Raw genomic sequence first — 24,636 nt, 5'->3', positions numbered from 1 at the left:
GTACCACAAAGATAGCAAACTGTTGAAACACATTTCTAAAATAAATGATTGACAAATTTACATTTTGCCTTTTCTTCAGGTACAACTACTAATAAAATGCTAATACGCCAACAGTTGCAAAGGTAATATATAACCAAGACAGCAGAGTGAGAAGTGAAAGTACTAAGGCAGATTGATAAGTTTACATCTTGCCCTGTAGCTGAGCACTATTTCACTGAGAATTGATAAAATGCTAACATGCCAACAGTTGCTAGGCAACAATTGCCGTGCAAGAAAGCAACCAGAGTAATAAAGGAATCAAGAAAGTTTGAGGATTTTGTGTGTTACTGTTATTCAGGTGCTATCCCTAATTACAACTGGTCAAACCTAACATGCTAGAAGGTGCTATGCTAACATATATTAACAAATGTGCCCAGATGAAAGAAAATAAATATAATAGTCCAGAGAGGCAAATGGGAAATTGTGATTTATTTCTAAAGAGGAACATGACATCATTCACATTTCAGCCGGCCTTATCTTATATAACACACGTCACCGTCCTAAACAAGCACTTATGGATAAGAAAGATAAAAAATAAAACATTTTCCGTACTCTTTAAAAATATATGGAAAATCTAAATAACGATCATCATGACAAAAACAATAGAAGAGAGGTATACGGTACATTTAAGGTCATATTTCTCACATGGTATGACAATACAAACACTTTAGTCATCGTTTAATAAGGCATATGTGTGAATTTTATCACAGCTTACTATACCTAGACGTTAACGTTATCCTAAAATAACAAAAAAGCAATGATTCTGATCCTTCATGCTTAACATGTACAGTGTCTGCTGTTTTCCACACCAAAGACAACATATGTGCAAACATTCTTCAAGTGCTGTCCTACCTTCATCACCAACAAAGGAGAATACAGACTGATAATGATTACGTGTGTGGCACAGGAAAAAGTCCATTTACTTCAACCCCATGTTTCTTTTTTTTTCATGATGTTTTCATTCCATCCTCGTGCCATGGAGGCATCTCTTTGGTTTCCTCACAATCGTGACGCTACAGAGAGGCTCGTTTATGCAAAAAGGAATCACAATTGTGAGAGGTGTGAAGATGTACAGTCCATGCTGAGTTTTCAAACTAGCTGCCCAGCCTTGAATGTGAAGAGTAAGTACTACGCAGGGGGGTTAAATTTCACCAGCAACCATCGCCAAGGAAGTCGACACCAGTGAAAATGTTTCTGTTATGAGTCAGGAGGTGCAGGGTCCAAAATCTGGAGGTGGATGAAGGTGCTGCTCAGACCCGAGTCTTCTTCGGTAGGGGTTGTGAGATGGGGGTGGTCGCCACTCTCTTTTTGAGCTGGGAGATGTTATGTCTCATGTCTCTGCCTCGTGTCCTGCCAATGGGACAACAAACACAGTGATGTCGTCGCCCGAGCCCAGCCTGTCGTTGGGGAGCCGCCAACCGCGCTCTTTCAGAACTCCTCGGGAGCGCATCAGTAGGTCCTGTGCCGCCAGTGTGTACCTGCAGAAAACACACATATCCCCTCCATAAATAGGTCATTAATTAACTTTGTAAAATCACTGGAATGCCTGGCACATGGGAAAGGAGAGCCACAGCTGCTGATGCACTTTTAAGCTATTTATTGAACGCCGGGGGAACAGTACAGTATAAACATTACCAGAATGACCACACTCAATGAAGAAGCAGCTGTTGGCATCAGCTCTAACACAGACACTCACACACAGACTAACAGTCCCGGTACAAGGCCCCACCTCTTAAAGATACATGGATACATATAAATGACAATACATACTGTATTTTCTATACATTTCTTACATTCAAATATGTTTTTTTAAAAAAAGTATGTTCTACCATTTTTAAACATGTTTGGTATGGCTGGGGTAAAAATAATCAGATTTTTTTTTAAATGGTCTCTAGAGCAAATTTTCACCAACTGCAGATGGGTCTGCAACACAACCCCCCAAAAATACGTGATATAGAAAGACCGGATCATTTTTTCCACATATATCGGTATTCCCCGCCCACCCTTTAAACTTTTGGAAAATTCACATGAACTTATCAATATACACGTTTAAGCACACTGTAAACATATTTCAGCACACCAAGCATACGATTCCATTGCCGATGGCTCGCCAACAGAGAGAGCCCGTTTTCTGTTTTTCTGTCCCCAACTTCATATCAATCCATTGCAGCCATCAGGATAAATTTGCACTGGATAGACCGGGGGTTGGCAACACGCGGCTCCAGAGCCGCATGCGGCTCTTTAGCGACATCTAGTGGCTCCCTGGAGCTTTATAAAAATGTTTGAAAATGGAGAAGATTTTGATAGTAGGCTAATATAGCTCAAATAGATATAGATACATGTTGCAGCTCCGAAAAAGGAGAGCTGTGGTGTTGGTTTTTTTTAATGTACATTTTTATGCTTTTAACAGTCTCGACAAACACAGACACGTCTGCGTCCGACTCCGTGCCTTCTCTCTTCTCGTTCAACTCGAGAGGCGTTCAAAGACAGCCTCCAAAAAATGGAAATTTATGATCACTTCACTGACACTAAGAACAGCGAAAATAATGCACCAAAACAAAAAATCAAGTGAGGAAATCACAAAATAAATTCAATGGGGGAGTTTGTGAACACACAACAATGGAATAAATAACAAACAATTCTGAGACAATCCCGTCTCCTACATACAGGCTACTATGATCAGTGGTGGTCATAGTAGCCTTTCGCTGCATGGTTAGTCAAGAATAGATCTAAGCTCTCGTGAGGTAGGTCGCGATCAGAGCCAATTTTAAAACCTGTTAATGACACTTGCCAGACTGTCGCCTTCATGACAGGCAGATTGCGGTTACCTCATGGGGTCCGAGGGATCGCAACATGCCAGGTAGGCTGAGACTGCGTCAGCCACCTCCTTGTCCGTGGTTACATCCCAAAGTCCATCTGAGCCCATGACTAGGACGTCGTCTGGGCCATGTTTGTTGTCATCAAAGTTGTAGACCTGTACCTGTCAGAAGAGTGTATTCATTCAGGTATTATTCTTGATGTATTTATAAACTTTAACCAGAGAATGATCAAACTTCTGTTTGCTGAAGTTAAGGTACCGGTACTAAAGTTTATCTAAGTGTACTATCATCACAAAGCAAGATGACAGAAAAAAAAGTGTTTGGCTGAGACTCAAAAAGTTGTTGCTGATCATTTTTACAGGATGTTTGAAGGTGAGTGCTCACCTCTGGGACGCACGAGAGGAACGGCTTGATATAAATATTGGAGCTATACACTTTCAGATCGTGATCCCCCAAACCACGAGTCACTCCGATAGTCGCCATGACGCGTGCCTGTTTAACACACACACGCACGCACGTACATTTCGTTAATCAGACACATAATTGGATGTCTCTCACGAGTCACTCCGATAGTCGCCATGACGCGTGCCTGTTTAACACACACACGCATGCACGTACATTTCGTTAATCAGACACATAAATTGAGTATTTTCTCAAGGAAAGCTGGCAAAGACACAATTATTGGATGTCTCGAAGAAATTATACTCAGCGATTATCCTGGGGTGAGGGAGGTGTTCGCTGTGATTTGTTTCCCATATTGATCTGCTACAAAAATGGCCAGGCCAGCACCCTTTAATGTTACACAAAAAAATCTTGCACAAATCTTTTTTTCCCCTGTGGCATGATGCTGCCTATCACAGGACAGTCTTGGTACTACAACAGACATCTGGCTCATGGGGATGACTACCGTATTAAGTGAAGCAATGGTTATGTGCGTGTTGTGCGGTATTGATCCTCTCGAGTACACCACAAACTAGCAAAGCAGTAAGCACATTCTTGCTGATTTTGTCCCTGTTATGTGCAGTTTCTTTTATTTGAAAAACTGAGTACTAATCAGTGCATGATGTTGCAGACTCATATTTATAGAGTGCAGGTGTCAAAATGTGTTTTGATTCGAATTGCCGATGAAGCATCACAGACCTGAAAAGTGCTTTGAATGTTTTGTGTTTTGATTTGAATTGCCGATGAAGCATCACAGACCTGAAAAGTGCTTTGAATGTTTTGCCGGAGCTGCATCTTACCTTTTTACCCTCTCCGTATATAAGCGGAAATTTCAGATCATCTTCAACGATTGTCTTGTAAGCCCTGCAACAAGACAGCGCCAAAATCTCAATTTAACATTCACAATTATTCTGGACAGTGGTACCTCTAAAGTCGACAATACCTGAGGTTGCACAAGTAGCAAAGTTCTGTTTGTGTGAATGCTGAAGAGCACAAAAATATGTTATTGCTATACCACCCAAAAAGAAAAAAAAAGTTTACATTCTACTGCTCCCACATTTCTCAAGCGATTCAAGTCATTCAAGCATAAAAAAATAAATGTCTCTGAACTCTTGGCCTGTCACGATATATTTTGGAATCTCTCCATCGCAAGATCTCTGTGCACCAGAGATCTTGCTTTGGAGCGATACAGACTCGGTACGCAGATCTTGCTGTCAATTCTGGCGTTCTACATGGGTATTTGGTGCCAGTTGCTAGTATCTTTAAGTTCCTGGTCGGGCATAGAGATGTTTGCTGAACCGTGCATAAACAAGCAACGAAATAGGACAAAAGAGCACCAAAGAGGACAGCTGCTTGCCGATGCACATGGCTGCGCCAGCTAGCATGAGCGCTATTTGGCACAATTATTGCTACTGAACTCAGTAGCGCCACATCAATAAATGAGAAAAATAGTTGAACGTGCCAATGAACCAACCGGACAGGAACCTAACTGAAACAGTGAAAGCGAACCGTTTAAACGCTCTTCAAAAAACATTTCACCCTAGTGCGGGGGGTTGGCAACATGCGGCTCCAGAGCCGCATGCGGCTCTTTAGCGACATCTAGTGGCTCCCTGGAGCTTTATAAAAAAATGTTTGAAAATGGAAAAAGAGTTTGATAGCAGGCTAATATAGCTCAAATAGATATAGATACATGTTGCAGCTCCGAAAAAGGAGAGCTGTGGTGTTGGGTTTTCAAAACGTAAACTTTATTTATGCATTTAACAGTCTCGACAAACACAGACACGTCTGCGTCCGGCTCCGTGCCTTTTCTCTTCTCGTTCAACTTGAGAGGTGCTCAAAGACAGCCTCCGAAAAACGGAAATTCATGATCACTTCATTGACACTAAGAAAAGCGAAAATAATGCACCAAAACAAAAAAATCAAGCGAGGAAATCACAAACTAATTCTATGGGGGCGTTTGTGAACACACAAAAAATGAATGAATAACATAAACAATTCTGAGACAGTCCAGTCTCCTACATACATACAGCATGTGTGTCTTTCATTCTAAGTTTTATAGAAGGCTTTTATTTTTTAGCAGCTCCAGACATATTTGTTTTTTGTTTTTTTTGTCCGATATGGCTCTTTCAACATTTTGGGTTGTCGACACCCTGCCCTAGTGTGTACATGTGCTTGTGAGTGTCATCCTGCCGAGAAGAATCAAAGTAACCGACAGCAGGCAATGAAGCAGCACGACTGAATGTTGATCACATATGTAAACAAAAGTGCATGTAAATGACCATTTATCTAGCCCGGAAAAACTATTCTTTTTGTATTTTATTGATCGAGGGATAAATCGACGTAGAAATTATCGTCACAGGCCGACTGAATTGACCGTATGCACGGAGTGTTATGACGTCCACGTTCTTCGCCGTGCAAGTCTGCTTTGCGGGGATAAATTTGCAGTTACAGCAACCACGTCTTTTCTTGGCATTTCCTTTCCACTGATGAGCCATCAACCATACTTTACACTAGAACTCCAGAGCCATCATATTGACGCTTCCCAAGCTTTGAGTGTTGTTATTCTGTTCATATACAGTGCTGTGAAAAAGTATTTGCCCCCTCCTAATTTCAGTTCTTTTTGGCTATCTATTACACACAAAGGTTTCAAATCATCAAACTAATTTTCATGTCACTCAGAGACAGCCAAAGAAAATGCAAAATGCAGTTTTCAAATGTTAATTACATCTATTAAGGTAGGGGTCCCCAATCTTTTTTGCCCCACGGACCAGTTTATGTCAGACAATATTTTCAGGGACCGGCATTTAAGGTGTGGCGGAAATAATACAACAAAATAATATGGTATGAGCTGCATGAAAACTGTGGTGTTTTTGAAATATAATAATAAACACAAGGAGCATCTAATCTGGCCGCAACACTCTGATCGCTATGGTAATGTTTAATGCCTTCAAAATACGACAAAACGCAAATTCAAAGTGCATGAAAATGACGACTCACCACAGCCCCGAGCTTGATTTTCTGCAACCAGATGGTCCCATCTCGGGGTAATAGGAGACAATTACACCTCAAGTGTGTGCTTTATGTCCAGTCTACTTAGTAATTTTGTTTTAGTCGCCGTTGCTGCAGAAAACCCCCGCCTCACACAGGTAGGATGTCGGAAATAGCAACAGTGCTATTGTGGCGATCTCAGAGTATTCAGCCATAACTTTAATGCAGTTGTCTCGAACGTACTTTTAAGGCCGCCGTCATTTGCGATCTCCAACAGTTTTTTTACTCATTTTGCGAGCTCCGGCGTTTTGATTTTAGCGTAATCGGTCACCGTGATGGAGAAGCTTGGCTTGACGTGTGTCAAGCGTGACACAGACGGATGTAACGGAGAATCCGGTAATTTTTCAAAATAAAACATCTTTCGTATTCCGAAATAAATAAAACGGAATTAAGGCAAGTTATTTCTGTGCGGCCCGGTACCAAATGCGGACCGGCGGTTGGGGACCCCTGTATTAAGGCACAAAAAAATCCAAACCTTTGTGACTCTCTGTGAAAAAGTACCGGTAATTGTGCCCCGCACTTGTTAAATCACAAAGTCACTGTGACTAACCACAAATTTGGGTAAGGTGAGTTCAATTTCAAAAGCCACACCCAAACCGGATTACAACCATACTTGTTGAATCAAGAAATCACTTCAATATAATCTGTCACAGAACGTTAAGTAGGCTACAAGACTTCAAGAACCAATGCATCATGCCACGGTCCAAAGAAATTCAAGAACAAATGAGTTTCCACCATAAAATTCCCAAATTTAGAGATATTGTATAAATCTACCTACTCTTTCCACGTTTCTTGACCCTTTTGAACCACTCCAAATTGAAGTCTCACATTCCACATTTCAACAATTCAATTAATTTCAGTCTTTCAGTGTAGTTTTAGCTCTTAAGCATTCTCATGCATTTTCTACAGAAACTGCATTTTATAATCACAGTCTCTGTCTAAAAAAATACATTTAAAACAATCCAATGAAAAACATTAAGTACCGCCGGAAACCAAACGTGCCCTCTTGTGTTGTGCTATTTTTAATCGATCAAGGACGCTAAGTGTAAACACTAGCTATTGTTTTCGAGACTTAAGGACATATTCTCCCATTCACGCTTAAGTCAGTTCCTTACGCACCTTTCTTACGCGCTTTCAAGATGCGGCGATTCTCCCGTCTAGGCTCCTGACACATCCACCATGCGTAACCTGGAAATATGTGCGCAACCACCAAAGAGGCGTGATTTGGTGAAGTCTGAGGGTGGGACCTAATCTCTGGCTTGTGTAGCTTTGATTAGACATAAAAATTCCATTGAGATCCGGTGATTGTGACATTAACTTGCACAATGGATCCGGAAGTTATTGCCAGTGATGTGTACCTTCTGCCAGGCTCATTTACAGGCATTTTTGAAGGAGCGTGTGCTTTTGCATTCACTTTTTAATGAATATCCAATAATAAGGAATTTAATCAGAATACCATGCTGTTAACAGAATGTTTCAGCAACCGTGCAGATAGAGAGCTGACCAGGTTGCTAAACTGCGCACATTGCACACTAAATACCCCCAAAATTCTATAACTTAAAGCACATACTATGGAACCTGCACTGTTTGTGATCGGCAATTCAACTGCAAGTCCCATCTGCACATGGAAATGCTCCTCACAGGTGAAGAAGACAGTCCCCTCGCACCGATCCTTTTTTTTCATCAATTAATATGATATAATGTCAATGTTGGGCCATCATTGTAATGGAGTAACGACACATACACAGCCGTTGGGAAGTCAGTGAGCGTATATGGGACAGGTACCCCTGTCCGCACGTCATTCCGACAGAACGAATCAGCAGAGTCGGCCGGTGACAGTCATAATTCAGAGACTGCAAAATGCCTCATAACGTGCAATATATGATGTTTTGCCTTTGAAAAGTGCGAAACCTTAGTGCAGCCTCCCGAGCACAGAGGCCGAAAGACGCTTTAGTCGACGGGAAAATGCGCGCTCTGAGAGATTTGACAGCATCCCGCCGTGATCACTCCACCCAGAGTGCGTACATTTCATGAAGGTGCGTAAGTGACACACTTAAATCGGTGGGAGAATCTGTGCAGTTGAAAAAGTGCGCAGCAGCGTGCCTTTTCTGACTGAAGCACGTGGGAGAATATGCCCTTGAATGCGCATCCAGAAGTCAACCGACAGAAGTTGGCAGCTGTGAGTGAATGAATGAGTGTGAATTAGTGAGCGCCGTCGGGGATTACCAGCCACTCATGGTGTGGTCCCTGTATAGCATCTTCTTGCCCAGCTCACTTTGCTGGATTCTGCGCGGGAACTCAATGTGAGTGAACTCATTGCCCAGGAGCTCAGGCCTCAGGAAGCCCTGCCAATAAACCAAGAAAACTCATGTCAAACTGTCTTTAGTCCAACGTTCATTCATTTTCGAGACCGCTTGTCCTCATTATGGTCAATAATGAGACGATAGAGAGCTAACTTTAGGCGAGAAGAGGATTACCGTAATTTCTGGACTATAGACCGCACCTGATTATAAGGCGCACCACTACATTTTTAAAGGAAAAAAAAAATTGTACACACATAAGCCGCACCTGTGTATAAGCCGCAGGTGCCCATATTGTAACATGAGATATTTACAAAGAAAGACGGTACACAGGCGGCCGTTAGAAAAGTCTTTATATAAGCCACTTCATGAAATAAGCCGCAAAGTTGAAAGCGTGTGACAAAAGTCGCGGCTTATAGTCTGGAAATTACGGTACTCCCTTGATTGGTCACCAATGACTCACCGGGGTCATATAAACAATGAACGAGAAGTGTCAAAATAAATAGGTTAATCAACAACTAATCAGTTATCAAATTTATCAACATCTATTTTAATCAAGTAATCGTTTAGAGGCATTGTTTCACTAAAACATCGTCAAAAATCCTCATTTCAGCCACTCAACAGTAATTATTCGCTGATTTCTGATGTCCTTCATGAACGCAGACTGATTAATCAAAATAAGACATTTGCAAACATCTGCTTTTACTTTGGAAAACAATGAGCAAACTAGCCACCTAATCAGTTAAAAAAAGGTAAATACGACATCAATCACTTGTGTGATGTAAAAAAATGAAATGAACAACAATATTTGGTTAACAAACAGTAATGGGGGAAATGGTTTTGTAGTACAAAAGAAAATGTTACCCGAATATTTGATTAATCAATGGAATAATTGATTTAAAAAGTATGATATCATGACAGCCTTACAGTGAACCATTCATGCCTAGCGACAATTGAGTGTGATTAAACCAAATACGCAAGAACAATTCAAATTCTACAGAAGAATCGTCGGGAATCCAACCCAGAACCTCGGAACTGTGAGGCAGAAATGTGAATAACCTTGACCAATGACCTTTGAGTCAGAAACAGCAATTGTGTTCCTGCCGTTTTGAATCCGCAAAGTGTTCCAAAAAAAAAAATCTCACTCCTTGATGACTAACCATTTGATATGGACCATTTTCATGGTATTATGTTGATTAATGTTGATTATCATGATTCTTATGATAATGGTGAATAAGTGGTTAGCATATGTGCTTCACATTTCTGAGGTTCAGGATTAAAATCTTGATTATCGCCTTCCTTTGTAGACCTTTGCGTTTTCTCTCTGTACTGCGGCTTTCTCCCACATTCCAAAAACATCGACGTTTATTTATCATCATCATTCAACATTTTATATTGTTCAATTTCATTGAGATTATTGGCAAATAAAAACTTACTTTTACCTTATTAATTAGTAAATCTAAGTGACTCAAGTATTAGATATATCTGATTTATTTTCCCAGATATAATAAATTTGAATCAGTTTTCCAGGTAAGGTGGATTTCGATTCATTCAGTATGTATGTATTATTGGAGCTACCTAATTATATCAATGCTTATTCATCAAAGGTGAAGTAATTAAAATCTACTATATTATATTATTTGTCACTTTGTTGTTTACATTTTTTACGTAAATTGTAAATTTTTATGCAATTGTCAAACTTTTGAGAGTAGTGCAGCTCACCCCACTTGGACAAGTACAAAATAGATGGATGGGGTTTCCTTTCTATATGCTCATTACAAATATAAAGGCAGAGATTTCATATTGGGGGGACTTTTTTTTTTTTTAACACGCCAGATGGTCCCCCCCCCCAAAAAAAAAGGGAAACATTTAAGTGGTTTCAATAGTGCATCATGACAACACGAAAAGTACCAGATATTGTAGCCGTTGTCTCTCTGACTCTGGTGTAAACTCGTTGGTCATGGGAACAATTTCCTTATTCCGGATTATTATAGCCCTGCAGTGACAAGAAGTGCAACAGTAAGATTGTGTGTGTGTGTGTGTGTGTGTGTGTGTGTGTGTGTGTGTGTGTGTGTGTGTGTGTGTTTTCCTGAAGCAACACATTTAGTCCTCTGAAGGCTGCAGTAAGTAAGTATAACACTAGGGGGCAGATGAGGTACCCATAAAAGAACAGTACAGCATAAGATAAGATAAGATAAGAAAACCTTTATTAGTCTCGCAATGGAGAAATTCCCAATTCACAGCAGCAAAGTTATGAAAGGAAGTAGAAGAACAACAAAATATAGGAGCTGCTGGAAAGGCAGCCACTCTCGCGGCGCCATTTTGAAGTCAAGTTGACATAAACGTGTTTGTGATGCTGTATGGATATAATAAAGCATTATTCAGAAATGCACAGCAGTGGGAAAGCCCTGAAGGTGCCTGGTGCAAACATGCATTACTTTCAGCTGGTATTTAACCTACAACAATATGGTTCAAAGTCCCAACAGACTGCGGCTTCAAAGCTTTAAATTTAATCCAAAAACGACTGCAATGCTAGGGACTGAAACCAAGACCTCACCCATGCAAAGCACACGCTCTATCACTGAGCTACATTCTGTGCAAGTTAACCACGGCTGTGCCTTTTGGACATCAAAAATGTTAAAAGGTCTAATGAGAATATTTTTGGGTGAATATTGGATTGGAAAATGCCAATAAATAAAATCAAATGATATGATGTGCTTCCCCCCCTCGCCCCACACAAGTTGGGGAGAAATATGGTGTGCGCGTGTGTGCGTGAAAGACTGACGATACACAAATCAGAAGAAGTGTATAATATTTGCAAAAATTACAAAGGTAAAAAGTTGACATTTTCTCCTGTTTAGTCCCATAAATCACTGCTACATCAATATAACTATAACAAACCAGTAACTTTATAAATTAATTCATCAATTCTATCAATCAATCATTAAAACGGAAATAACAAAGCTGCACTTTTTTTTTTTTAATAGGAGGGGTCTAACAAATGATAGTCACGACACAATAGAGCTCACCTGCTATCTCCAGCATTGGCCACATAAAGTTTTCCCATGAGATGAATGGCAGCTAAGGCACAACAGCCGCCAGATATAGCATATGACGCTTTCTCCTTTTCGATCAGGTCATCCTGAAAAAAGCCACATGTGCAAAAGGAAACACATAATAATCATGGCAAAACCACAAAATGACCATCAAACTTATACGGTACTTGAGATGGCATCGGCAAAAACAAAACCAAACAAAAAAAAACATCTTCACCATACAGCATCGGCCATCTGTTTCGGTCTTAGATGCTTTAAATTGGTGCAATTTTGGGCAATTTTCTCTCAAAGTACAAGTACTAGAAGTGGCGGTTTCATAACTAAATGGCCGACATTGTGTTCAATTCGGGGTATCGGTCCTTCAGACTTTTGAGGAGAGCACCACTGAGCGAGTTTTTGGGCAGTGTATTATACAACCCCCCTACATTTTCACCAGCATAAACGCAACTGCTAAAATAAGTGGTGAGCTTTCAGGCCAAGCGCGGCCTCGTTGCCTAAACACAATCAGAGGGCATTGGTTTTCATGTATGTTGAGGTACCTAAAATAGTGTTTCATTGATCGAAAGAAGTATGAGAAACAGTTATTCCAAGAGAGCCATCGCACCAATCCGCCTAATTACACTTGAATGGGTCTATGATTGTCTCCATATTGACAAATTTGTTATCTCACGTCTACTCACCATCTGCTTGAATGCAGTCTCAATCACGCCCATCACGAGGCTCTCCAGGCTGACGACCTTCTCCATGTGGTAGCGCACCGCTGAATCGCTGACAGCGTCAGGTTCCTCCGACTCCTGCGCTGCCCCCTTCTTGATATCAGCCTGGTAGGGGCTGCCGTTCTTGGCCAAGCAGATGGGAGGTGGCGCCCCCTCATGGTTATTCAGCAAGTGAAAGATCTCGCCCAGACGGTCCCTAATGAGGCGGTGCAGCAGCTTGGAGGCCATGATGGCGGCACCAGAACCGGCATGTCCGTCAAAGACGCCCCAGAAGTAAAGGGGGATCCCAGTGCCATCCTGAAACAAGAGTGAAAATACATGATTAATTTTAAAGGTTATTAAGATGCTTGAGATCATATGTCAGACCACTAGGTACACCGTCATCATCGACTATCTGCCCAGCAATGACAGTTGACTAAATTTTGTATCGCTATCATTTCTCCTTGTCAGACCAAGAATATAACCAATTTTTATCAAATCTCCAACATAAGACATTTGGCAAAGTGCAAAAAAAGGTCAGACTGGTGGGTTGTTTTTTTTTAAACGAACACTCTTTCAAGAGTTCCCGAAATGGCTCATCTGTGTCAGTTTTATAAGACATTCAATCGAAGAGGTGTGAGGTAGCTGAGCTATAAATGCCACACTGACAAGTGTTTGTTTATTGTTAACTTTCTGCAAGTGACAGCAGTCCACCAGTATTTTAAGACTCAACTGATCTCTTTTGGGATCATAGTTTGTGGTGTATTTATTGTACAGTTTAAACTACTAGCATAGGCAATTTTTTTAGAGTGGGGTTCGTTGTCCCCTGTGAATCACGGAGGTTTACTATTTTTAGAATTTTGTTGTCGCTGTTTCTGACACGTTTGGATTAGGAGTCAAACTGACCGAGGAACATTATTGCTGTTCGCAATAAATGTAACAGGATGGTTAATGCTTTTGACTAAAACATATCGTTAAGAGCAGCCAAGAGAGGGCCATTTGTACTACTTTCTTATGTCGCAGAATATTTCTAGTTATGTGATTATCGCATTTTACTGGCATTTGGAGCATTTAACCCAGCCGCTGGGGGGCAGTGCCCTCCCCTGGGGGTGCACTGTTCCCCAGTGCCGGTCCCAAGCCCGGAGAAATGGGGAGGGTTGCGTCAGGAATGGCATCCGGCGTAAAACTTTTGCCAAGACGACCATGCGAGTTGGTAGGACGGTTTACAGGGGCGGATGGAAATTACTGACTCGCTGTGGCGACCCCTGAATAGGGACGTGCCGAAAGGAGAAGAAGAAGAAGACTGGCATTTGGAGCATTTGGAGTGATGGGATGACTGTGGATTTTTGGCTCCATTGTCACCCCTCAGTGACTTTGCCATCAGGACAAGACAGTGAACACTATAAATGATGAGTGAGCATTGCTTGCCAGACTTTTTAGCTCACATCCATTCACTCGGCGTCCGATTGGATGTCAACACTGCAGTTTTGCCCTTGGCTCACCTCGTTGTCATCCAGCAGAGTGGAGTTACGCTGTTTGCTGTTGGGCTTCCTCACAAACAGCTTCTCGCAGGAGGCCTGGTCCTCATTCAGCATGCTTTTGCCGGCGTTGATCACCCTGGTGTGCAAGAGCCATAAGTTAGTGGCATGAAACAGAATAATAAAACTGTTTGTTTATTTGCCCAGCGAGTCGTGGAAAAAATGGGACGGGATCCAAATACAGGGAACAGGGAACTTGCAAAAGGGATTAATTATGAGCCTGTGCCGAGGAGCCTGTGCAGAGGAAAATGGCATTAATGTGAAGCGCTGTAGCATTGATTGTCCATTGCGCAAATTTATGTTACAATGCAGAATCTGATTATTGTACATACTGATTTTATTATACAGGAAGCACTCAGTGACAGCACAAAAATCATTAAAGGAGGGCATTCATTCAGAGTTTAATTTTTTTCCATGACTATGTTTGTAATCCAAATCATCTTTCTGATTGAAAGTGAATGAAACTCTAATTAATCTATTCCAGCCACCACAATAAGACCCAAATTAGGTTGTTATGTTTTTCCTCGGCAACACGGTGGTTGACTGATTAGCATATCCACCTCACAGTACAGAGGTGCAGGGTTTGACTCCGGCTCTGGCCTTCCTGTGTGGAGTTTGCATGTTCTCCCGGTGCCTACGAGGGTTTTCTCCGGGTACTCCGGTTTCCTCCGACATTCCAATGCATGGCAGGTTAATGGAACACTCTAAATTGTTCCTAGGTGTGAGAGTGAGCGTGGATGGTGGTCTAGGTGTACCTCATCTACTGCCCGAAGACTGCTGGGATAGGCTCCAGCACGCCCGCAACCCTTGTGAGGATAAGCGAATTAGAAAATAGGTGGATGAATGTTTTTCCTGAAGAAAAAAAATTGCACTTGGGAATGAGTTGGTGCGAAAAGAGCGATAATAAGCGTTTATATTATATATAACTATGTGTGTATGTGTGTGTGTACATACACACACCCACACACACACCCGCACACATTTCTAGACAGTACCAATAATGTATTAAATCTCATTGTTTAGATTTTATTGGTTTATGTTCTGTTGTACCTTGAAATCTAGTCACTGTCATTTACATTTGACATCACATTTGCACTTCAAGCCCATTGCACAATTCTGCTAATTTATGTATTGGCGTCACAAAGGGAGAGGATTAGGAATATTCCCTTGTGATCTGAACACAAGACAAGCAGGATAGGAGAGCTCAGGAATAGCCAATAAACATGCAAACAAAAGGAAACTCAAACACAACCTATGACCACTCGCTTTCCAAATAGTTTTGCTGATTCCAATCGCCACAGAAAAGCCTAATATGGGAAAGGCCCAAATGGACAAATCCAACAAATCTGGATTATATTTCTCCCCTCCAAAAGGGGGGAGAAGCTTTCTCCCCACTATCTAATCAGTTGAAAGCAGAGGACTGGCACGGCAGGGATGGTGCACATTAGGACTAATGGTGAGGGAGACTTAAAGGTCTCATGACAGTCATTTAAACTATGCTGTTGAGGCCAATGCATGCTGGGCTCTTTGGCATACGACCAGCACAGAGAGACACTCTTCTATATTCTGAACCCGCAGCCCTGCCCTCCAATTGCTTGTGCTTTATTCTGACCCAGCCAACAATGTTTGGTTTTTCTATATCGTATTTGCGCAAATAATGTCCAAGGGGTGTTTGTTTTGTCAAGTGTTAATGAGGGAGACATTTGGAATAATGATGATAAACACATTACGGGTATTACGAAAAGTAGGGTTTTTCGGTATGCTTCTGGAATATTATTACGGTTCTCCAAGAAACAAATATAACGAGGGTTAAAGAGCAAACATTATGTTTCAAGATATGTCTATATCTAATGCACTCGCGGGCAGTGTGGTGTGACAGTGATTAGCATGTCTGGCTCACAGTTTTAAGGTTCTCAGCTCAAATCCCAGCCTTGTGGAGTGCGCAAGTTCTCCCCGTGCTTGCACATGTTTTTTTTCCCCAGATACTCCGGCTTCCTCACACATTCCAAAAAAACATGGATGGAACAATAATTTAGGACTCTAAATTTACCACCGGTGTGAATCTGACTGTAAACGCATCTGTGATGGTACGGGGCCGTGTTTGTTAGCGCCAATGGCATGGTTAACTGACACATCTGTAAAGGTACCATTAATGTTGAAATGTATATGCAGACTTTTTCATGGGCGCCCCTTCTTATTTCAGCAAGACAATGCCATATCAGAGTCTTCATCTGTTACAACAGCGTGGTTTTGTAGTAAAATAATGTGAGTTCTCAACTGGCCTGCCTGCAGTCCAGACCTGTCTCCCATTGAAAATGTGTTGTGCATTGTGAAGCAAAAAATAACAACGGTGACCCTGGACTGTTCAACAGCTGAAGATGCACATCAAGCAAGTAAGGGAAGGAATTCCACCTACAAGTACAAAAATGAGTGTCCTCAGTTCCCAAACATCTATTGAATGTTGTTGATAGAAACGATGATGTAACACAGTGGTAAACATGACCCATAAGTCATTGGAATTGGGTTTGTACTTTGTCTATTTACAAAAAAAACAAAAACATTTTTGTGGACATGAGACCGATAGGAAGCACAAATTGTAGGATACACTGAGATAAAATATGTAATAACAATAAAAAGTACACAATACACAACCCCCGGCACCACGATAACTCCCAACATCCCTCGTGGTCGAATTGGGAGCAGACTGCTCTCTCATGTTCGATTGCAATCGACATGTTGGACATCCATCAATCAGATCAATGATGTAATAGTCTCAACACTATTAATTATATAACTGTTGTCATTTCAATTACATTTTACTTTGTCTCGCATACATGAAAATTCACATTAGTTGTTGCTGTTCACAACTTTAATGTCAAACAGGACATAGTGATTATTTTAAATTGATATATTTAAATTTACTTTTTGCACGCGAATGTTTGCACAAATTACTGTATGTTTTATTTAAAATGCGAGGCCGCGTGCAGATAAGGAAGTGACTGGGGAATGTCTTATGTGTCTTGCACATATATATATATATATATATATATAAACTAAAACTAAACTAAACTAAAACTATTATTTTTGTTTCCATTTCATCTCTACAGTTTTGCTTCAAAAGCTTCAAGGACATTCAACTAACCATCAAGTGATAAAACACATTTTGACCATCTCTGATTTTAAAATAATTTCTCTCACTCACAAATGCCGGTTTGCAGTCGTAGCACAAGTGGAGGCTTTGAAGCGCAGCCAACGCTTGTGAGTCATGCTTGTCACATGAGCTCAGTGAGCTTTTCATTGAACCTCATGTCAGCGGAGTGGGAGTATGCGAGACCAAACATCAAATCAATGACCGCATCATGTGACCAAAAGCCATGACTGAGTGACTGTTAAGATTTGGATTCTGTGTGGTGGAATGAGCAAAGAGTTCAACAGAAGGGCCCTGAGGTGTTCAAAAAAAAAAAAAAAAAAAAAAAACATGCCAGCCAAACGTTACATACAATTTATAGTTGTTGCAATATAAATTGTGTCAACTTTCTGCATTGTGCCATTCAGTAGGTTTCCATGCCAAAGCAGTATAAAAGTTGCAAATCAACTTTCGATAGCTGCCGTCATGTGGTACAGTGAAAATCCCACCTATTCATAGTTCTCTATTCAAAAGTGTACATATGTTTTTCTTTTCTGTGGAACCTATTTTCAGCCTATTCTGGAAAAACAACTTGTCAATGTACCGGTAGGTATTGTTGTGCTCTTTCTGTAATGCCCTAAAAAGGCCACAATCTGACACCAAAGCCCTGGCTAATAGGACAACTGCGTCAATAAAGTACCGGGATTGTTGAAATAATTAACAAGCTTTGTATGTCAGGGAGGAGATAAGTTTAGCATGGGTTGTTAATGGAAGTTCAGGAGAGTCTTCATATTGTGGAAGGAAAGAAAAAAATGTGGGTTGTAATGTCACATATGGGAGACCTTAAACATACATTTGTCCCATGCAGGATATAATCGTTTGCCAGAAACTGGTGAGTTTTGAATATGCTGAGGTCCATAAAATGGCACACAACAATTCCAGGAGGGCCTCCACACCAATTGGTGGTTGGGCCCTCAAAATAATGCTACAGTTTTTGAACTACTCATTGAACAACATTTGAATAAATATTGCATTTGCTCACACTGAAATCCATGTAATGCGCTATTTTGGAAACACCTCGTATTCTGGCATACACTGTTGAACTCTCTTTTGCTCTTGTATTGGCTTTTCCGAATGTTTCCGAAAGTCCCGAATGTTGTATCCATTGGGTGAATATTATCCAAGCCAATTGCAAGACCGTGCATCCTGTATTATCGCTTTTGTTTTAATGCAAAGTACTTAACAGGCAATTAGCTTGTGGCCTGTGAGTGTCCTGCATGTAATTATTATATCCAAATTAATTAATAACGATGGGGAGGGAAAAAAAACTGCCATTGAGTCTATTTTTTTTTACCTTTCTGTCTGTGTTTCTTGGACTGTTGCAGAATCTCAAAGCCCGAAAATGTGCCTCTTGTAGATGACCATGCAGCAATTACACAAAATCATTTTAGACTAAGTGCACTCTCGAGGTTGTATTGACGTTCAACGTGTCAGCGCATCAGTTAGCATCGATTAAAACCAGTTCCATGCCAAAACTCAAAATTCAACGTGCACACACAGGGACCAACTCAACTGTCACATCCATTCAACTAAGTTCAATCCAGAAACTTCTCTCGTCCCCAGTGGCACTCCTTTGAGAATCTCTGCATGAACACATGCGTTGTTACCTCCCACACCCACCCCCCGCCCCCCAACAAAACATACTGCCTTGTACTCAGTAATACTGACACAGAGGGAGTGGAATGTGTGGAAATGTTATCGCACAGCAGGGAATGTTTCACCACACAGCGCATTTGAGACAAATGTGGATATTCCAGTAAGTGTGGTGCAGGTGTAGCAATAGTCTAAAACACCTGCTGTAAGCTGAAAGACAAAAAAACAAAAACAATCGCCCATAACATGAATGCATGCTGATAGAACTCTAAATAAAACTTACTGCCGATGCCTACAAACAAGAGCGTTATAGCTCAGCAAAAGCTGAGGATGGAACCATGCAGTAGTAGCTGTGGGTTACAAGCAATGCAGCAGGAGCTGAGAGATAGAACGAACAAATGAGGGCTGTCATTATCAAATCTTTTTCGGATAAAATTAGATTTTGCTTTGAAGTGGATTATAAAACATTTTTCCCCCCATTGCTGTTGATGAACCAGTTATTGTTAATTACTTGGTAGTGTTTAATGATGAATTAAAAACAACTAAAAGAGTAAATAGTATCACGTGGGAGGGATTGATGTACTTACCAAGCTTTTTGAAACTGATTCATTTACTGGTTCTGTCATTGTTTGCCAAAGTAAAAGCAGATGTTTGCAAATGTCTTATTCTGATTAAAAACAAAAGACAAGCAGTTTGCTTTCATGAAGGACTACCGAAATCAGAGAATAATTACTGTTGACGGGCAGCTGAAATTTGAGGATTTAGACAATTTTAAATTGAACGTCTCTCGAGTACTAAAATCTTTGTTCATGAATTTGCTTAACGATTCATTGTGGATTCATCAATTCATTTTGACATCTCTTGAAGATATGTATAAGAACCAAGGAAGTGTCAACACATATAAGCTACTTTTCCACTCCAAAACAGCCAGGTAACGCCCTGTTTAGTCGCTTTTCATTACATTTTTTCGGGGAGGGCAGTTACAATGGAAGTGCTTTTCAGAACCTCCTCCTGAGTGCTTCAAAAACACGCCTTTGGAAGTGCTTTTCAGAACCTCCTCCTGAGTGCTTCTAAAACACGCGGTCAGTTGATTGGCCAACAGACTTAGGCGTTCCTTGAGCGATGCAAGAAGGAATTCACTGCACACGCCAATTTCCTGCTTTTAAGCAAGAGAGACTGAGCCAGCTGTCGCCAAGTCATAAAAAGAACCTGAGGGTGGGACCAATCCATTTAAACACACTAGCAGCACCTATGGGTAAGGGTCAAGGGTCAGAACATGTGCAGGGGAACCTGATGGAAGGCAGGTTGAAGACGGTAGAAACTCCATAGCAGAAACTGAAGCCTATTACCGATGGTGAAAACGCGACATAGCTACATCTTGGATACACTTTGATACAACCTTATGAAATCACAAATTTGCCCACATTACCTTTAATTATATGGCATCAATAATGATGTGAAGAGTCAAGCCACTGATCACATTCATGGTTTCTCACAACAGACACTAATTTAACAAGAATATGAAACACTATGTTTCTATACATCCATGCAAGTGTTCAGTTGTCTAAATGATCACTTCTAAAGAACAGGCCCATGAGCTACTCGTGTGGTTACTAAGGGGACCATGTTGGTGAACCCTGGATTTTGAACTAAAGGTGGAACCTTTGAGGTAAACAATACGAGGGTACAACATATACAACTGCAACTAATGGGTATAGAAACTAAGCAAAAGCAGTTATGGGGCCTAATCAAAATTAAACAGCAACAGCTACGGAGTAGAGCCTATGCAACAGAAAAAGAAGTTAGAGGTTAGAGCTTTCGTGGTAGAACTGGATGTTAGAACCTACACAGCAAGCTAACTTGTATAGCAGAGGTGGAAGGAGAGAAACAACACAACTGAGGTTTATAGGATAAATCTTTGGAGCAGAGGAGATTGGTAGAACGTTTGAAACAGAACCAGAGTAGATCCTACAGAACAGAACCTGATGGAAGAATCTGCACAGCAGAACTGGAGGATAGAACCGGGATAGCAGAACCTGAGAACAGAACCCAGCATCTAAACCTGATGGTAGAACCCCCACAGCAGAAACTGAGGGGTATCAACATTCACAACAGAAAATAATGAGTGGGCGCCACAAGAGGAGATGAAGAGGAAAACCTCGGCAGCAGAACCACAGTGAGCCAGCGCAGCGGCATTTGATTTTAGTGCCTGCTGCGAATACGGCAGTACACTGTGAGCTGGTGAACATCCTGCACGAGCACTTGTCACTTGCAAACGTCAAATACGTTCGGTCATGACACGCTCCACAATAACAAAAATAGCACGAAGAACCCCCCAAATGAACGCCAGTCAGGCACTCACTCGGCGTATCCGGTGTGCCATGGGAGCTTCCTGCCTCGCTTGAGCGTGAGCACCGGCCGCGAGACGTGCTCGGTAGAGTACTGCAGCAGCTCCGGAGTGAGCTCCAGGAAATCCGGGCGGCCGTAGGGGAACCGCGGCGGCAGGCCGTCAGCTCCCCCGGACTGCGCGCCGCCGCCTGCGCCGCCGTGATGGTTGTGATGGTGGTGGTGGTGGTGGCCGTGGGGCATCATCCCTCCCACCAGCGTGGACATGGCGCTTTTCACTTTGCTTATCATCGTCAGCACGGACTCGCACAACAAAAACAAAAGAACAAAATAAAAAGGAGAGAAATCAAAGGATTCGCGCTAAGGAGGCGAACGAAAGACGCAGCTAGTGACGAGGAGCATTTCAGGAAGCGATCTCGCTTTTTTTTCTTGCTTCCTCTGAGCACCCATGTGACGACCAGCGGTGTTTGTCTCAGTCAAAGCCAAAAAAAAAAAAAAAAAAAAAACCCACTGGCTGCCAGTAATCCTGCAGCAGCATGCACAAAGCTTCCTACAAGCATCCTAAAGCTTTTGAACGCACCACGCACATCCACCACCTTCATCACATATATACAAATTTAAATATAAGTACTGGATGAATTCAGAGGATTTTGTCCGTAAATCGGAACGCGTAGTCTCCAGTCACGAGCCTACAACAGCAGTTACGTCATTATTTCTCATCGCATTACAGTAAATGTGAAAAACACTTCTTGACCCATTTGAAACAATCAAAGTAGCTCTGCTGCAAGTGTCCGGTGTTATTGTTCTACCCACTGGTTTTGCTGCACATTTTCTACCTTCATGCTCTGCTTCTTGGGTTCTGTGGTTTATTTTATATAGGTTCTGCCCTTCCCCATCTACGGTACAGGTTTCAGCCTCAGGTTCTGCTGTGTAGTTTCTACCATCATCTTCTGATGCATATATTCAATCTAGCCTCAGTCAGGGCCATAAATATTGGCACATGGACACATGTCCTATCCTTTTGGCTCTAAACATCACAACAATGGTTTTTGTAATGAAACTAACAAGGTGTGCTGCAGATTTTCACTCGGCTTTATTTGAGTGTATTTACATCAAAATCAGTTGAACGGTGTAGCAATCACAAGTTTGTACACGTTTCCCACTTTTTAATTCATGTTCAAAATCTGCAATAAAAGCACATCTTGTTTGTTTCATTTTAAATCCATTGTGGTGGAGTTTACAGCCAAAAAGAATTGTTGATGTCTCAATATTTATGGACTTAACTTCAGGATCAAGCTTGCAACGGTCCAATGTCTGGACTGTCAAGCACCTCCTCTTGTGTACTGGCACTTGCCAGAAGAAAAGATACACCAGTTCAGTCTAATGAGAGGCACAATCATCGATTTTACAAGGGTAATTCCACTGAAGTTGGTACATTGTTTTAAACATAAATAAAAAGAGAATACAATGATTTGCAAATCATGTTCAACCTAGGGCGGCCCGGTAGGCCAGTGGTTAGCACGTCGACTTCGCAGTGCAGAGGTACCGGGTTCAATTCCAGCTCCGGCCTCCCTGTGTGGAGTTTGCATGTTCTCCCCGGGCCTGCGTGGGTTTTCTCCGGGTCCTCCGGTTTCCTCCCACATTCCAAAAGCATGCATGGTAGGCTGATTGAACACTCTGAATTTTCCCTAGGTGTGAATGTGAGCGTGGATGGTTGTTCGTCTCTGTGTGCCCTGCGATTGGCTGGCAACCGATTCATTGTGTACCCCGCCCGCTGCCCGAAGACAGCTGGGATAGGCTCCAGCACCCCCCGCGACCCTAGTGAGGATCAGGCGGTTCGGAAAATGAATGAATGAATGAATGAATGTTCAACCTATATTTAATTGATTACACAACAAAAATAAGATATTTAATGTTTAAATTGACTTGATTTCGCTCATAAGCATTAACTGAGAATTTTATGGCTGCAACACATTCCAAAAAAGCTGGGACATGGTCATGTTTACCACTGTGTTACATCATCTTTTTTTTCAACAACATTCCATCAAAGTTTGGGAACTGAGGACTTGAACTGTTGAAGCTTTGTACATCTAGGTGGAATTCTTTCACAACGTATTTTCACTGGGAGACAGGTCTGGACTGCACGCAGGCCAAACTGTTGTAACACGTGCGAATGTGATTTGGCATTGTCTTGTTGAAATAAGCAGGGGCGTCCATGAAAAAGACGTTGCTTGGATGGCAACACATGTTTTTCCATACCCTGTATGTACCTTTCAGTATTAATGGTGCCTTCACAGAAGTGTAATTTACCCATGCCATTGGCACGAACGCAGCCGCATACCATCACAGATGCCTGCTTTTGGACTTTGCGTACAGTCTGGATGGTTCTTTTCCTCTTTGGCCCAGAGGACACGGCATCCACAATTTCCAAAATCAATTTGTGGACTCACCAGACCACAGAACACTTTTCCACTTTGCATCTGTGCATCTTAGATGAGCTCAGACGCAGAGAAAACAGCGGCGTTCCTAGCTGTTGTTGATAAATGGCATTTTCTTTGTATGGTAGAGTTTTAAGTTGCACCTACGGATGTAGTGCTGACTGCATTTACTAACGTTGGTTTTCCTGAGCCCACGTGTTGATATCCTTTACGAATTGATATTGTTTTTTGATGCAGTGCCATCTGAAGGACTGATGGTGATGGACATTCAATGTTGATTTTCGGACTTGCCCCTTACATGAAGTGATTTCTTCAGATTCTCTGAACCTTTTGAGGATATTATGGACAGTAGGTGATGAAATCCCTACATTCCTTGCAATTCTACATTGAGGAACATTGTCCTTAAACTGTTTGCGTATTTTCTCGCACGAATTTTCACAAAGTGGTGAACCTCGCCCCATGTTTGCTTCTGAATGACTGAACAATTCAACAAAACTCCTCTTTTATACCCAGTTTTGACACCCACATGTTTCCCAGTTAGCCTGTTCACCCGTGGGATGTTTCAAACAGGTGTTCATTCATCATTCCTCAATTTTTCTTTTTGTCACATGTCCCAGCTTTTTTGGAACGTTTTGCAGTCATAAAATTCTTAGTTCATGATTATTTGCTACAAACAATAACATTTGTCAATTTGAACATTAAATATCTTGTCTTTGTAGGGTATTCAATTAAATATATGTTGAACATGATTTGTAAATCTTTATATTCAGTTTTCATTTATGATAAACACAACATACCAACCTTACTGGAATTGACTTTGTAAAATTGATTAGTTTGCCTGTCATTTGATTGAACTGGTGTCCCAATTTGTTCTGGCAAGACTGTTCACTAGAGGAGATGCTTGACTGTCCAGAGGTACGACCTTTGCAGGCGAGATCCTCAAGTCAGGTCCATAAATATTGAGACATTGACAATTTTGTTTGGCTCTAAGCTCCACCACAATGCATTTAAAATGAAAAAAGTCCCAACTTCATTGGAATTGGGTTTGTAGATTTTACTATCAGATAGTTATTTATCTAAAATATGGTTTGATTTTTTGCTAAATCTACTGACAGCTATTTTTAATATTTTGGTTA

The 24,636-nt window shown here is 41.4% G+C and overlaps 1 protein-coding gene and 1 long non-coding RNA gene across 3 annotated transcripts; one reads left to right on the top strand and one right to left on the bottom strand.

The window, feature by feature from the left end:
- Window positions 1-449: 449 nt before the first annotated feature.
- ppm1j (protein phosphatase, Mg2+/Mn2+ dependent, 1J) lies at window positions 450-21,546 on the bottom strand. Of its 2 annotated transcripts, XM_019858219.1 has the most exons (10): window positions 21,079-21,540; window positions 13,901-14,015; window positions 12,384-12,716; window positions 11,677-11,789; window positions 10,559-10,643; window positions 8,574-8,692; window positions 4,100-4,163; window positions 3,243-3,350; window positions 2,868-3,019; window positions 450-1,517 (listed from the first exon to the last, which is right to left on the bottom strand). In XM_019858219.1, the coding sequence occupies exons 1-10, from the start codon at window positions 21,351-21,353 to the stop codon at window positions 1,370-1,372; spliced, it is 1,512 nt and encodes a 503-aa protein (XP_019713778.1). In that variant the 5' UTR covers window positions 21,354-21,540; the 3' UTR covers window positions 450-1,369. The 2 variants fall into 2 exon arrangements, with proteins under 2 accessions (XP_019713778.1, XP_019713787.1); XM_019858228.1 differs by lacking the exons at window positions 450-1,517; window positions 2,868-3,019; window positions 3,243-3,350 and adding an exon at window positions 3,468-3,998 and having other exon boundaries at window positions 4,059-4,163; window positions 21,079-21,546.
- LOC109508333 (uncharacterized) lies at window positions 4,243-6,035 on the top strand. Its single transcript, XR_002166639.1, has 2 exons — window positions 4,243-4,842; window positions 5,459-6,035. It is a non-coding gene; the product is annotated as an uncharacterized LOC109508333 (long non-coding RNA).
- Window positions 21,547-24,636: the final 3,090 nt, after the last annotated feature.

The sequence above is a fragment of the Hippocampus comes genome, unplaced genomic scaffold, assembly GCF_001891065.2.
Source record: "Hippocampus comes isolate QL1 unplaced genomic scaffold, H_comes_QL1_v1.1 scaffold17, whole genome shotgun sequence".
In the NCBI taxonomy this organism is placed as follows: domain Eukaryota; kingdom Metazoa; phylum Chordata; class Actinopteri; order Syngnathiformes; family Syngnathidae; genus Hippocampus; species Hippocampus comes.
Note: the sequence above shows the minus strand (reverse complement) of the source record. Positions and strands in the feature narration are given on the sequence as shown.

What these genes read in the sequence shown, in the direction of transcription:
- ppm1j (XM_019858219.1), bottom strand. Translation starts at nt 21,353, where the DNA reads ATGATAAGCAAAGTGAAAAGCGCCATGTCCACGCTGGTGGGAGGGATG. An exon ending in CTCTGCTGGATGACAACGAG is followed by an intron (nt 12,717 to 13,900) that starts GTGAGCCAAGGG and finishes CTCTTGTTTCAG; the next exon opens with GATGGCACTGGGATCCCCCT. An exon ending in TATACGGAGAGGGTAAAAAG is followed by an intron (nt 3,351 to 4,099) that starts GTAAGATGCAGC and finishes TGTGTTAAACAG; the next exon opens with GCACGCGTCATGGCGACTAT.